Source organism: Penicillium bovifimosum (genome assembly GCF_028826915.1).
Source record: "Penicillium bovifimosum strain IBT 22155 chromosome Unknown utg000003l_segment0_segment0, whole genome shotgun sequence".
Taxonomy (NCBI): Eukaryota; Fungi; Ascomycota; class Eurotiomycetes; order Eurotiales; family Aspergillaceae; genus Penicillium; species Penicillium bovifimosum.
Genome location: NW_026622712.1, coordinates 1887859 through 1902488, shown reverse-complemented (window position 1 = coordinate 1902488; position 14630 = coordinate 1887859). Strand labels below are relative to the sequence as shown.

The following is a 14630-nucleotide window of genomic DNA, read 5'->3' as shown; positions in this document are numbered from 1 at the left end:
GTTTTGCTGCAGTTCGGGGTGTAGATTTGATCGAGTTCAATCACGGGGACGAGACGAAAGGGATGTGGCATGGAAACCTACTCTCCAGGCCCACTTGGACCCCATCGCCGAGCTCGCTTCCCTTGTTCAATATAATTCTTGATCACACAGGGAGCACGATCGGGGCCCTGGCAAACCTTGTGACGGTTGAGGTGTTTGAATTTCGGACCAAGGGGCCCATTAACATAGTGGTACTGGCCTCCGAAACGGTACTGGCGGGAATCGCCTAATGGATAGAACTTGTCGCCCCAGTGACCCCTGAAATGGAACCATTCTGTTGGGGCCGAGGGACTGGAGGTCGATGCCCGCAGATCCTGATTATTGAAATCATAGATGTAGGATTTGGAATTGAGGACCGGATCCCATAGTGGACCGCGGTCCGTTACGTCGTGCAGCAGTCCCCAGGGAAGGATGTATTCGTGCTCCCCAGCCGTGGCGTACATTGCATGGCTGCCAGCGGCAGAGTAGATGACGGGCTGGTATGGCAGAGTCAATACATTGATATCTGATGCTTATGTTACGTGATACTTACCCGTTGTCCGATTTTCTCAACGGCTTCATAGCTATAGGCTTCTCCGCCTTGGTGGGCACTGAAGAATAGTGCCTTGGGTTCACCCCGGTGGAAGCGCACCAGGCAATGCTCCCAATCACCGACGTGGTTTCCAAACCGGACGTTGACTACCGTGTTGCCGAGATTGAAGCTGTAAAAATAGAACCAGAACGCATCGACGATTCCGTTGCCTTTGTCCATGACTACCAAGATTGCAGGGGCGTCACTCCGACCGCCGGCACCCTCGTCGTGGATCTCTTTTCCTCCATACCGCTTGCGAATATTGCGAATCTCATTCTTGAGGACTTCTTGCACTTGTAAATAGTCGTCCGGGTCGGGTTCTTGTGTAGAAGCTTCCTCCTCTTGCAATTGGTGGAAATCATACCACTTGGTGCGGTCTTCCTCTGTATCACCGGGAATATCCTCATCAACTCGACCATCCCAATCAGCCCATGATTCTTCCTTGATGTCACCATCTGCTTGTGGGATATTCCTCTCGCCCTCTAGCCATGGTGGACGCGTCTGAACATCGTCATTGCTGGTCAAGAAAACATGCCTGCCCCTTTCCCACTCGTTCAACTCGCTCAGATCTCCCAGCGTCGGGTGATCCCATTGGGCCTGAATTGGCGTGTAATTCAAGGCCGGAGTAGTATGAAACAAATGTTCGGCGATATCCCCAGGCCAGAATTGCTCGCCAGAATAAAGATGGACGAGTGGGGCATAGTGGAAAACATAGTCCGGGATCAGCCGCCGAGCCCGCTCCTCGGCATCCCACTCGGCCTCGCCAGCCCCGCTAAACCAAAACGACCGCCAGGGCTCTTCTGGATCGACCTCTGGCGCATCCGCCCACTTCGCCGGGTCGCGATGTCCGAATTGGCCGTGTGCGGTCTGGAAATGAGCCGCACCGCAGATGCCAAGCCACCGACATGCCTTACGATCGAACCAGGAGCGCGAGCTCGCGATCCAGCTCCTCTCCTCCCGATCCTCCGCGTACCATATGAAGGCGGTCGGCCGGGTTGCGCGGATTATACTGTTGACCGACACATAAGCGATCAGAGTCGTGAGCACGGCAATTGTTGCCTTGGCCTTCCGGGTCATCTGCTGGAGCGAGTCGACATAGACTGACAAGGCCGGGAAACTCGGTAAATAATCATAGACTGTGAGTCCGGAGATTCCAGTCGAGGCCTAGGGTTCAATGCAGTTGGAGTCGAGCAGGGCTGCAGCAGTTGGGCCAGGATTATGGTGGGACGAGGGATAGCGAGAGTTGAGACGAGCAGGGCACACAACAGGAGGGGTGCCCTATATAAACTACTGAGTAATAGTTTTGTTAGCGAGCCCGAGTCTAGCTAGCATATCCCGATAAAGAAATAAAACAAAAAGGGAAATCTCTCGAAAAGCGAGACCGGGATCGTGCGGATATGCAGAAAGATAGCCAAGCCGGATGCCATTGTTCCCAAACTTACGAATGCATAGGGCTATGATCTATCCGACAGAGCCGGAGCGGAAGAGACGGGACAACGGCGCTTACGAGGAGATGGGTCATCATCCCATTGTTGGTCCTAGGGATTGCGGTGAAGATACTCCACAAGGCTGAAGGAGGGCACATTGACTGGATCTATGACTGGATCTATCTATGTGTAGTCTAGAGTTGTACTAGTTACCCAGATACTGTAGGATGAGGAGAGGATTTCAGAAATGAAGAATCATCGATTGCATACGCAGTGTACGCAGCCTTTTGAAAAACCCCTCAATAAGTCTGACCTGAAACATTATGACCAGGACACATGTTTTGCCACCCCCAAGGGCCATCGACTGTTGTTATTTGTCGATCTCAACGATCTCTGGAAAGAGAGGGGAACCTTGACTCTCATCTCACCGCTCACTTTATCTCTTTCACCGCTCCTACCTGGACTGCAGAAAAGAGCTGACTCAGGTTTATCTTATCTCCGGACAAATCCCGATTCATCTCCAACTCTTCAACCCTTGTCCCAGCTCTACCATGGATACTACAATGCTGGACGCAGACTCCGACGGAGAGTATGAATATGAATACAGTAACACAGAGACTGAGGTGACCACCATTGATCTAATCGTTCTACTAGAATGCGACTAACCCACCGGACAGAGCTTCTACCTCAACCTGGACTTGACCGCCCACCATGGTGCAGTGCGCCCACCACGACGTCGCCCAGGACAAAAGGCAGCTTTAGAAGACCCTCATAATGATGGAGATGACAATAATGATAATAGCCGAGGCCTTCATCGCGAAGACGAAGCTTCTCCCCCAATCGAGAGCGCCGAGACGGGCAGCCTTCCGAACGAACGGATCCAGATTCTCGATCTCCACACCACCAACCCAATCATATCATACTACAATCAACTGTTTAGTTGCACCTGGGCTGATCAGATTGGCACTGAGCTAGTCTTCGCCAGTCCAGACACTGCACCCAAAACGGACGAGAACGAGAACACCACTCCACCCCTACATAGCGGACCCTCCTACGAACTCTTGGCCGCCAACAGCGTCAAGATCCTCGGTCGCAAGGCACAGCTCGCCCCAAACACCGGACCTGGTCCGGTGCAAGACCCGAACACTGGGACGTCAGCCACAGCATCAACCGCCGAAACCCCGGCTTTTGGCTCTGAGGCGCCCCGTCGTCCCAACGCCCCATCGCACCAGGCGCAGTTTCTCAACAAGCTGCAGCAGATCAAGGCTGCCAAGGGAGAGACTGACACCGTTCGCACCATCATGAGCACCAAACGCCACGTCAATATAGACAGGTTGCAGGGCTGGGCTCGCACTGAGGCGCAGCTTGCTGAGATTGAGCGGTTAAATGAACGTGCTGCGAGAGGAGATACAGAGGCGCAGGCCATCCTTGAGTTGTTGATCCAGGAGCTCAACCAAGAGTCCAATGCTCCTGAGTCGGAGCCGGAGTCTGATTCTGACTTGGACTCTGACCTCGCGTCTCAAAGTGATGATCTCATCGCTTGAATGTCGAAGCGCCGATCATAAACCGGGGTCATGACACTGGCTTAAAACCCGGGTCTAGACCCCGTGCGCTTGAACCAATCAACCATCCAGCTCTGTCGTTGTGTTTTCTCGGCCTACCATCGAATTTGGTCACGATCGATGAGGACATGCAGTAAACAAATTGGTCGCGCCTGCTGTCGCGTGAACGCGCGCCAGGTGCCGCGAACCGAGGACTCCCACGAAGACATATATGTATGTTATACGATGCGATGTACGATTTACCCCGGAGGCAGTCCTCGTTGAATCGTTATGAAAGGGATGATATCCATCACATGGTCTCAATTCCGAAAAGAATATTCGTTGCTGTTACAACGATGAGCGCTTCAGTACCCAGTCCTATCAGCATACTCGATCCTCTCCCTGGCCTTGCTACCCCTTTTGTTGGACGCCGATGTAAACTACGCGAGATCCACAAAGTCCACGGTACCTCGGCGGAGCTCAGCGCCTACATCGAGAAGCCCTTCTGTTACGTCCCTCTACCAAAGAGTGCCTCACAGAGGACTTGGACCTGGACTCTGCCAAGCCACGTGACCCCGCTCGGGCTCTCCACAACAGAAACTGCCCGTAGGACTTAAGACTCCTTAGCGATTAGTCTGAATACAGAAACACCCCTTTGGATTTCTTCACTCAAGTCCTAAACCCCTCATTTGGACCCGCCAGTACGCCGGTCCTAACACCTTCATCCAGGGTTTCCAAAAGAACCGGTTTTTCTTCGAAGTCCCTCAAGTCCAAGCAGCTACGCCGGCCTTTAAACCAATCCTCGGTTTCCATCTTCCATCCGCTGCTCGCGGATCTCAAATTCGGATGGTAAGTGTTGGGTTGAGGCATCTCAAGGCATCTCAGGCAACATCTCAAGCGACATCTCAGGCGGCAGCCTCATACCTGGGCCCGATCAGTCGCTTCGAGCTGTCAGATCGAAGGGGGTAATAAAACCGGGGTATCTCGAGAGGGTATGAAAGCCTCCTAGCTCAAAGCGACTGATCGGCCCTGGGACCGGCTAATATAGCAGTTGGGTGGGAAAGGGAGCTCTCGGTATCTGGCAGTGGACGCTGGGACCCGAGGATTGGGTTCAAGGCCGGCGTAGCTGCTTGGACTTGAAGGACTTCGAAGAACCGGTTCTTCTGGAGACCTTGGATGAAGGGCTTCCCGATGTAGGCGCCGAGCTCCGCCGAGGTACCGTGGACTTTGAGGATCTCGCGTAGATGCTTTTCGATGGAGGGGTGACTAGCAAAAACAGAGGCACAGCCGTCGAATTTACATCGGCGTCCAACAAAAGGGGTAGCAAGGCCAGGGAGAGGATCGATAGGGCTCGCGAGCTGGATAGCCCTATAAGTATCCTCGATCGGTAAACGCTGTGCGATGACGCTCCTCAGATAGTCAAGCATAGCGGTATTACCCCTAAGGGTAGGGTCATGGGCGAAGATGTGGGTTAATGGGTCGTTACCCATCAGGACATAGCGACAAACGCTGCAAACAAGCAGTTTGTACAAGTCGATAAAGACGAGAAATTGGGGGGAGACCTGATTCATCCGGCTCAGACCAGCTCTCATGGGGCAGCAAGCGGCGACCCAACGGTGATCGGGCAAGGCAACATTGACAAGCTGTCGTGGATTGTTCACTTGCCCTGACTGAGAAATCACCGAAACGGATACTTCCGCACACGACCCAGCGACACGAAGTGATATCGGTTGGATCCTGCTAGAGTTTAACACCGCGCTATGGCTACCCGCTACATAGTACTCTGTACAATGAAATCAATTTAGCCCCAGATCTACAGTGTAACGTCATGTACAAACTCAGTGTCGGGATGACATCCTTGTTCTCGTTCGGATTTCCTGATATCACGCACCTTATGATATAACGCAGACATAATGTAGTCGACTTTTCGCTTGGATATACAGAAGTTACATTTGCGCGACCTCGGACCGGTCTCGTCTCGGCACCTGAGACTTCAGTTTTATCAGGTTGTGCGAACTCATCTACTGCGATTCGTGACGGGTGACGTCGGGATCGGCGTATTCCTCACATGCCAAGGATATTGTTCGTTCTGTGATCCCGTCGGCTTGGATGGTCCTGATTTTCGGAATATGTAGATACTTGAGCTGTGTAGTTTGGACTAAAGTACCTAGAATTGTGTAGTGTGAATCATGTCTATTTGCCGTATCCGTTGATATCTATCCGACTTCCGAGGTTGGACGGGAGTGTGTACACAATGTATTCCAATCCAACATGCTACAATAGGAAATAGGTAGGTATGGTAGGTAGCCGAGGTAGGCAGCCATCTGATTGATATATGCAGACAAAGGTTGCTGCCTGGTCGCAATACAAGGATAGTACTAGAAAATCCATATCATATTTATCATGCCACAATAGGAGAAAATTGGAATGTAGAGGTCACAAATGAATCAATTTTTAACCCAAAGCTCATTAAGCAATTAATAGCACCGAATGAATCCCATTTTGAACCCACCAGAACCGAAAGAGTATCCGCGCCGCCATGCAACGCTAATTCAGCACAAGCAAAGAGAGAAAGAGAAGAAGGCTAAGCACCGCGAAAGAACAGACCAGGCCAAGTAGCAGAGAACAAGCAATAGTCGATGGTAGTACAAATCTCGGATTAAACCGAGAAGCCGAATCGAATCCGTCGAGATTCACTCCAGATTGAAACTGGGAATATGCTCGTAAGCGCCCTTCTTGGCGAAGGTGACCGGGGAGGGAGGCGGCGCTGGAGGCATGCCGTCGATGAGGGTTGAGCGCGTTTTCTGCGTTTGCGAGGAGGCTGACATGATAGCGCGGGAGATGTCCTGGGACATTGTGTTGAAGGAGGGGGAGATTGCGGTTGCGGGTTTGGTTGAGACGGTGGCCATTTTGATTGTTTTTGGATTGATAGAGGAGTATCAGAGAAGTATTGAAGAGGATTTGATGTTTTTGGATTTTGGATTGATGGAGATGATGGTTGTTGGAGAGTGGGTGATGGTGGTTGATGCTCTTAAAAAGATAGAAGAAGAGGATGGGTTGATCGACAGCCGAGGCTGGGGGTTGACGTATGACTTTTGGTTTTTGCTTGGAGCTGAGATTGAAGTCAGTTTGCTGTGTAGGATGTTTACTTGTATGTGTGTAGTTAGGGGTGGATACTCCGAAGTTGCCCGAGGACCCTGTCTCGGGGGATCGGATCGGGGAGATGAGGCAAGTACTGACGGGAGATGAAATCAGAAACTCACATGGAATAAAGGAAGAGGTCCGGATGTTTTTCGAGATGGTGGGTGTGGGTTGTTGTGATGGTGGTCGAGAGGGATATGATATCAAAGCGAATGGTAGAAAAGTACGCAGATGAATGGAAGAACTAGAACCAAAGCCAGAGAGGATCAATGGACAGTTTATATTTCCCCTAGAATTAATAAGATATGAGACAAGAAAAAAGATAAAACAAGATAAATCAAATACTCCCCAAAACAAGCCTAAAAAGTGTGGAGGAGTACATTCCCTGGGGAAGGTCCAAAGTACCCAGTACATACAGTACACGCATACCTGGGGCTAGACCCAGCGCTTGACCCCCAATCGCCTCATTCTAAACCCAAAGCCGTAGGGAGACATTCCCGGAACTACGGGAGCCCAACCCGGGAGGATTAGACAAAGGAGACGCGTTAGTGTGGGGGAAAGGGATCAGAGAGGGAAGGTCGCAGTTATTGGATTTCAATGTATTAACTTATTAGGCTGTAAACTACTCCCGTTAGTGCCAATTCTGCGATTCTACGCCTTCTAGCGTGACCCCGGAGAAATCTCGCTTTAACGGCAGAGCGGATACGGCGATCCTCCTCCGAGAAGGATTGGGGCCGGGGTTTTTGCGGTGTAGGAGATCGGCTTGGTCCGCTTCACCGTTACAACATACGCTCAAATCAGGAACGGGCTTCTTCATTGACATGGTAGTCTGTAGATTGCGAGATTCATGGCTAATTGAGAGATCTCCTCAAACTTGAGACCAATCTATAACTAAAGATCGTTCATCTACAATCGTAAGCCGGAGCAAGGTCCGCGCCATAGTACATAGCACATCACTTAATCGACTAGTGGACCAAACTGTTGGTGTCCTCGTAGCTACATCTCATCGGGGAGCTAATGGACCCATGCCAGGGGCCGAGACAAGTCTGGAGCAATAACTACTAAATCCTCTGTGTTGTAGGGCAATAGCAAATAAGGGTTTATACAGGGATACGATCTAGAGCTATCTCAACGTTCCCACCTAATTCAAGATCTCCTTGACTAAATTCAGGGGTCAACGTTGAGACAAAAGTACGAGAGTTCCCCTTGAGCTGTGCCGTGGATCGACGTCCAAATAGGAAACTCCACAATTCTTCTCCCCCAGATTCAAGGGGCTGAGGGGCTGAACTTGATGTTCTACTATTTCCAATATCTGTGCAATGCACCGCCTAGTCACCTACATGTGTATTGTAGACACTATCAGCAATATACTGCACTGTATGGGGCATAAGGGATCCAGAATGCCCATTCCAATCTCCGCATTTTCGGATTACCTGGCTGCCGGGTCTCCGGGAGTAGATTTAGGCGCATTCCTCCAAAATTTGGGGACCTCCCTTGATCGCGGATGCACTTCCCCGGACCCCGGGTATATCCAGGGCTACAATGTATTTATAAGGATTTTCTTATATCACATACTGTAGTCTGTGACAAAAATTAGGGACAAATAACATCGACATTAGTACAACTTGGAAGTAACCACATAGCCACTAGTGGATTGTCGTGCGATGTCCTGTGTACTTGCAGATCGAGGTCATCCAAGTACCTCGTGAAGACGGTGTAGATAGTCTGATCACATAAGATAAGGCTCGACATCCAATGACTGGTCTCGTTCACCGCTCGTTCAGAGATAGGCCAAGGACAATGATGAGCTGGCCGTACTTTATTATTTTGGCTACCCGAGCTGACCGGGTGTATTTCTAGCTATTGCGCCAGTTGTGGGATGGATTCGTCAGCCTTCAGGTACAAGACGTACAACACAATCCCATGAGTTATGACGAACATAAGCTGATGACTCGCAAGTCGCAACCATGACTGTCCGCTGATGGGTTGCTGATAGCTATTCAGCCTGCTTGGAGATAAGGCCGATGTCAGTCTACCCGACACACGTCAGGATTTCCGCTCGTCTGTGTTATCAGCAAACAAGTCATCCTTGTAGGCGCCAGACCGTGCCAGAGAAGATGGGAGAATTTGCTCCTGGGCATAGTCATCAACCTGTTTGATAGCTTCAAGTTGGGCACCCAACTCGAGCGCCGCCGGGGATATCTCCCAGTCGAGACCAGAGTATCGACCCTCTGCGTTGTTGAAAAGGTGTACGATCTATGGGTTGGCATCAAAGTATGTCGGATTTGGCATCGCGTTCTATGTATTTGGGCAGAGGCCGGTGCTACTCCGTCTCCCAATATATAAGAATAATATCCCTTGATGGCTCGTACCCACGATCTTTCAAGAAACGAGAGCCCTATCTACAAACCTGATCTACGCCACTCCTTACAATCTTGCAGAGAACGTGGATAGCGTGACCTAACTATCGTCAAGGTGATCTTCTGACCTGCTGGTGCCTACACCGATGCCCGTGTCCTCTCTTGGGACTTGACTCCACCAGCATCTCCCCGATGGCCAACACCTCACGATAGTAGATACCCGACCCAAGTCGCACGCTGACAGCTGTGAACGTGGCGAGCACCTGATCTCTAACCATGCAAGCTCATGTCAGATGGTAACACCAAAAGGCACAAACCTTGGGAAGTGCTGTCAGGTGCTTGTCTCCCCGTACTGTGAAGCAAGGGAAATAAGCCACTCTGGGGGATCGGAGGGCCACCGAGCGGGAGCCTCTTTCCCCAGACTTGGGAGATATGGCCTGAGGCACCTGACTGTCTCCAGCCATGGTTCCATTTTCCGGTTTACGTCACAGGTGGATCGGAGAATCCTTTCCCCTTCTTCCGGTAGGGGGAACACCAATTACTTCGTTCTCTTTTTCTATTTTTTTTCTCGGCGGCGGGCCCTTCCAATGACAAACCCGCCGAGAGTCCGTTATCACGTAAAGGGTTCCGCCGGTCATTCTAAAATTTGTGGTTTGCGTGAAAATTGTGAGGATGTGTTGGGGTAAAGAGGTCCCAATGCGTTATTTCTAACGAATGGCGATGAAGAAAACGTGGTTGATCGAGGGGAATATGCAATGGAGATGTTACCCCGCAGAGTCAAATCATCCAGGTACCAGCCCTGGAGATGGCCGGGCGATCTGGAGACAGGAGAATTTTTCTTCCTTGTCACCGGGCCGGCGATAAGCAAAGAACAAAAAGAATTTTCCTTCCAAGAATTTAGTGCCAAATGGTCCTTGGTTCAAAGGAGTCAAACACATCAAACTTGCCCTTTGTGGCGAATCTCGCCCCCAGACAGAGCAACAGCCACCAGTTGTGGATCTAAGATGAAGGGTACATACATAGCTACTCCATCACGATATGATCCTGGGGACGCGATTTCCACAAGGAATGAGGCATTTAGACCGGGAACATGGGGGATAGGACCTTCTCACGATGCAGTCAGAATTTTCATTATGAATGTTTGTACGATTGACGTTGTGAGTGGATTTACCATGACACATTGCATTCCACGATGTTCGACACAGATCGCATCATTCCTGTTCATGGCCCTAAGACACGAGCTCAGGTGATCTACTGGATGATTTTCCCTCTCTATTTTCAGTTCAACAGTCTCTGTCAAGTCACGCACCGTTTTTTTGCCTGTACCTGTTCGTTCCTGTTCTAGTTAAAGCCTCAGCCACGTTCCAGACCTGAGGCAATTATTCTATTTTATCTTTTTCATTTCTCAAATCGGCCCGCATGACGCAGGCGGGATTTTTCTCCCTTCTGTTGGGTTCGGCTTGAGGTCGGAAGGAGGGGCGTTATGTACCAATGAGAATGCAAAGCATCGCCGGCTGTTAGTCAAAGTGGGCAGAAAATGATCGTTGGAAGTGGAGTCAAGCGGATCTCATATGGGCTTCGAGGCCCTACACGGTTGAACCTCCGCATAGCATCGGTTATGACTGGCCAAGGGTTACGACAGCATATGTAATAATAATAGATCAAGTTACAGACTAGTTATGGTGGAATGAAAAAAAGAGGCAATTAATTCGTTCCATAGCAACGCCAACAGTTTGCTATAAAAAGACCAGGGTTCCCCGGATTTTCTCATCCCACATCCACCTTCTCATTCAATATCTCACTTCAGTCCATGGCGACGATCGGTGATTATTACCAGTAAGTAGAACTTCCAATCTCCTTACTTCGTTATCTCAATGCCATTTGGGCGAGATAAGAACATTCTTTGTGTTGCCTTATCTTTGACCCACGTGCACTCGATGATTCATCCCAACTAATGCCCTTGACCTTATAGCTTCTTTCATCTTCTTGCTCTTACGTTTTAGAGGTTCCCTTCACATACCACATCATGTCGTCTCCTGTAACTACTCCTCTGCCGGACACTCCCAATGGCACAGGCTCGAGCTTGCCAACTCGTCCCCAGCCTAAGCTCTACTCGAGCCAGGAAGGCAGCTCCGGCGCCGGTACTCCCATTGGCTTCCAGCGCTTCCCTCCTCACAACAAGCACTTGGATCATGCCGTGGGCGCTGCTCTGCGACAACCCTCCCCGCAGCCTACACACTTGGGCATCCCTGGTACCCCGCACCGGGTGCTCTCCGAGGAGGACCCGGGCTACATTGCGGCTAAATTTGAGGGCAAGCAAAAGCAAATGGAACAAGGTCAGTGCAATTGATGATTGTGGGATGGAGAGCAGAAGCTAATTCCTAGCAGTCATGGATCAATTGGAACAGAAGGGCTTCTTCCCTAGTGACTTTGTGATCTCCGAAACCACCTGGTTCTATAACATGCTCGGCATTGACGACACCTACTTCCAGACCGAGTCGGTGGATGCCATTGTGACCCAGATCCTCTCCCTCTACGCCGCCAAGGTCGCCGCCTACGCCCGCGATGATAAGCAGCTGGAGATCCGTTTGGACAAGGAGGCCGAGGACCACGCGGTCTACATTGATACCAGCAAGCCCGGTATCTCCACCATGGATGGCCCGCGCTACGAGCAGCGCATCGACGAGAAGTATGTCAACCACTCCAAGGGTGCCAACAGCTACCGTGTGGAGACCTTCCGCTCGCCTACCACCCTCCCGGGCGACAACGGTCAGCAGCTCCGCTGCTACTTCGTGTACAAGTGCCAGTTCGCCAACCCTAACCCTTCCCCGAACGAGACCAACATCGATATCATCGGTGAAAAGCGCTTCCTGCAAAAGGCCACCCCCAACACCAAGGCCATCTACCAAGAAATTATCACCACGGCCGTTGGCCGCTCCGGTCCCGTGATCGAGATGTTCGAGATCGAGGGCAGCCGTGAGAAGCGTATGGTCATTGCCTACCGCCAGGGTTCCGCTATGGGCCTTTTCAGTGCTCTGTCCGATCTGTACCACTACTACCGCTTGACCAGCTCGCGCAAGTACCTGGAGAACTTCTCCAACGGTATCACTGTCATTTCGCTCTACCTGCGTCCCTCTGACAACACCGAGATCTCCGCCAAGTACCCTCCCATCGAGGCTGCGATCCACCAGATTATGAAGGAGGTCTCACTTCTGTACTGTATCCCCCAGAACCGCTTCCAGGGCCACTTCGCCTCTGGCCGTCTGAGCTTGCAAGAAACCATCTACGCTCACTGCGCGTGGGTGTTCGTCCAGCAGTTCCTCAACCGTCTGGGCTCAGAATACACTTCGCTGGCTGCTCTCTTGGACAGCAACAACAGTGTCCACGCGGAGCTGCTTTCCAAGATCAAGAAGCGTCTGCGCACTGAAACCTTCACAGCGGATTACATCTTCGAGATTATCAACAAATACCCCGAGCTGATTCACAAGCTCTACCTTGACTTCGCCAACACCCACTACGTTCAGACCCGGGAGACCGGCGATGACTTCCTCCCTACCCTCAGCTACCTGCGTCTCCAGGTCGACGAGGTCCTCGACGGCGCCAAGCTGAAGCAGCTGATCCGCGGCACCGCTGTCAACGAGCATGACGAGATGGTCATGAACTCCTTCCGCGTGTTCAACTCTTCGATCCTCAAGACCAACTTCTTCACCCCCACCAAGGTCGCTCTTAGCTTCCGCTTGAAGCCGGACTTCTTGCCCGAGCACGAATACCCTCAACCCCTGTACGGCATGTTCTTGGTCATCAGCTCCGAGTTCCGCGGTTTCCACCTGCGTTTCCGTGACATCGCCCGTGGTGGTATTCGTATCGTCAAGAGTCGAAACGGAGAAGCATACAACATCAACGCTCGTTCGTTGTTCGATGAGAACTACAACTTGGCCAACACCCAACAGCGCAAGAACAAGGATATTCCCGAAGGCGGTGCCAAGGGTGTCATTCTCTTGGATGCCGATCACCAGGACAAGGCGCGGGTCGCCTTCGAGAAGTACATCGACAGTATCCTCGATTTGCTCCTCCCCCCTGTCAGCCCTGGTATCAAGGACCCCATCGTCGATCTGCACGGCAAGGACGAGATTCTCTTCATGGGACCTGATGAGAACACCGCCGAGCTTGTCAACTGGGCCACCGAGCACGCTCGCGGCCGTGGCGCTCCCTGGTGGAAGTCATTCTTCACCGGCAAGAGCCCCAAGCTGGGTGGTATTCCCCACGACGCGTACGGCATGACCACCCTCTCGGTCCGCCAGTATGTGCTTGGCATCCAGCGCAAGCTGAACATCGACCCCTCCACACAGCTCAAGCTGCAGACCGGTGGTCCCGATGGTGATCTGGGATCCAACGAAATCCTGCTCTCCAACGAGAAGTACGGAGCCATTGTCGACGGGTCCGGTGTGATCTACGACCCCAACGGTCTGAACCACGAAGAGCTCCTCCGCCTGGCCAAGAAGCGCGCCATGATCTCCGAGTTCGACATGTCCAAGCTCTCCCCCGAGGGCTACCGTGTCCTGGTCGACGAGAAGAACGTCAAGCTCCCCAGCGGCGAGGTCGTTCACAACGGAATGATCTTCCGTAACACATACCACCTCCGCTCGCAGGAGAAGTTCGACGTCTTCGTGCCTTGCGGTGGTCGCCCCGAGTCCATCGACCTGTCTACCGTCAACAAGCTCATCCGCGACAACAAGAGCATCATCCCCTACATTGTCGAGGGTGCCAACCTGTTCATCACCCAGGACGCCAAGCTGCGTCTCGAGAAGGCGGGCTGCATCCTGTACAAGGACGCCTCCGCCAACAAGGGTGGTGTGACCTCCTCCTCCCTGGAGGTCCTCGCCTCTCTCTCCTTCAACGACGAGGAATTCGTCGAGCACATGTGCATCCGCGAGGACGGCACCGTCCCCGACTTCTACCAGGCCTACGTCAAGGAAGTGCAACAGATCATCCAGTCCAACGCTGCTCTCGAGTTCGAGGCCATCTGGCGCGAACACGAGCAGACCGGTATCCTGCGCAGTTCTCTCAGTGATCGTCTCAGCTTGGCCATTACCAAGCTTGACGAAGAGCTCCAGATGACCGAGCTGTGGGACAACGTTGCCCTGCGTCGCTCTGTTCTGGGTGATGCTTTGCCGCGTCGTCTGTTGGACAAGATTGGTCTGGAGACTATCTTGGAACGTGTATGTTCTCCCTTAATATCTCATTTTTTGGAGCTTTTACTAATGATACCCTTCAGGTCCCCGAGAACTACCTCCGCGCCATCTTCGGCAGTTATCTGGCCAGCCGCTTCGTCTACGAATACGGTAACCAGCCCAGCCAGTTCTCCTTCTTCGACTTCATGACCAAGCGTCTAGCTCAGATTAAGGCATAAGCTTTGGAATTAGACGTTACTTTTTTCTTTCTTTTGCGCATGCTTTTGGTTTTTATTCACGAGAAAGACTCTACGGGTCGACGAAATATCTAATATGGAACGCAACGGACCTGTTCCCTTTGACGAATGAACGGTTTAGAA

At 51.8% G+C, this 14630-nt stretch overlaps 5 protein-coding genes across 5 annotated transcripts; 2 read left to right on the top strand and 3 right to left on the bottom strand.

Moving 5' to 3' along the window:
* Nucleotides 1-77: 77 nt before the first annotated feature.
* Nucleotides 78-1687, bottom strand: N7515_003775 (uncharacterized protein; the record flags this gene model as incomplete). Its single annotated transcript, XM_056664519.1, has 2 exons — nt 78-515; nt 572-1687. 2 exons carry the CDS (start codon nt 1685-1687, stop codon nt 78-80), a joined length of 1554 nt encoding a protein of 517 aa, XP_056523576.1.
* Nucleotides 1688-2588: 901 nt separating this feature from the next.
* N7515_003774 (TFIIIC subunit 6 family protein) lies at nt 2589-3581 on the top strand (the record flags this gene model as incomplete). Its single annotated transcript, XM_056664518.1, has 2 exons — nt 2589-2660; nt 2715-3581. The coding sequence occupies 2 exons, from the start codon at nt 2589-2591 to the stop codon at nt 3579-3581; spliced, it is 939 nt and encodes a 312-aa protein (XP_056523575.1).
* Nucleotides 3582-4588: 1007 nt separating this feature from the next.
* On the bottom strand, nt 4589-5170 carry N7515_003773 (uncharacterized protein; the record flags this gene model as incomplete). Its single annotated transcript, XM_056664517.1, has 1 exon — nt 4589-5170. The coding sequence occupies one exon, from the start codon at nt 5168-5170 to the stop codon at nt 4589-4591; it is 582 nt and encodes a 193-aa protein (XP_056523574.1).
* Nucleotides 5171-6271: 1101 nt separating this feature from the next.
* Nucleotides 6272-6487, bottom strand: N7515_003772 (uncharacterized protein; the record flags this gene model as incomplete). Its single annotated transcript, XM_056664516.1, has 1 exon — nt 6272-6487. The coding sequence occupies one exon, from the start codon at nt 6485-6487 to the stop codon at nt 6272-6274; it is 216 nt and encodes a 71-aa protein (XP_056523573.1).
* Nucleotides 6488-11105: 4618 nt separating this feature from the next.
* N7515_003771 (glutamate dehydrogenase (NAD(+))) lies at nt 11106-14489 on the top strand (the record flags this gene model as incomplete). The annotated part of the gene is made up of 3 exons (XM_056664515.1): nt 11106-11415; nt 11468-14298; nt 14355-14489. 3 exons carry the CDS (start codon nt 11106-11108, stop codon nt 14487-14489), a joined length of 3276 nt encoding a protein of 1091 aa, XP_056523572.1.
* Between the last annotated feature and the right edge of the window lie 141 nt (nt 14490-14630).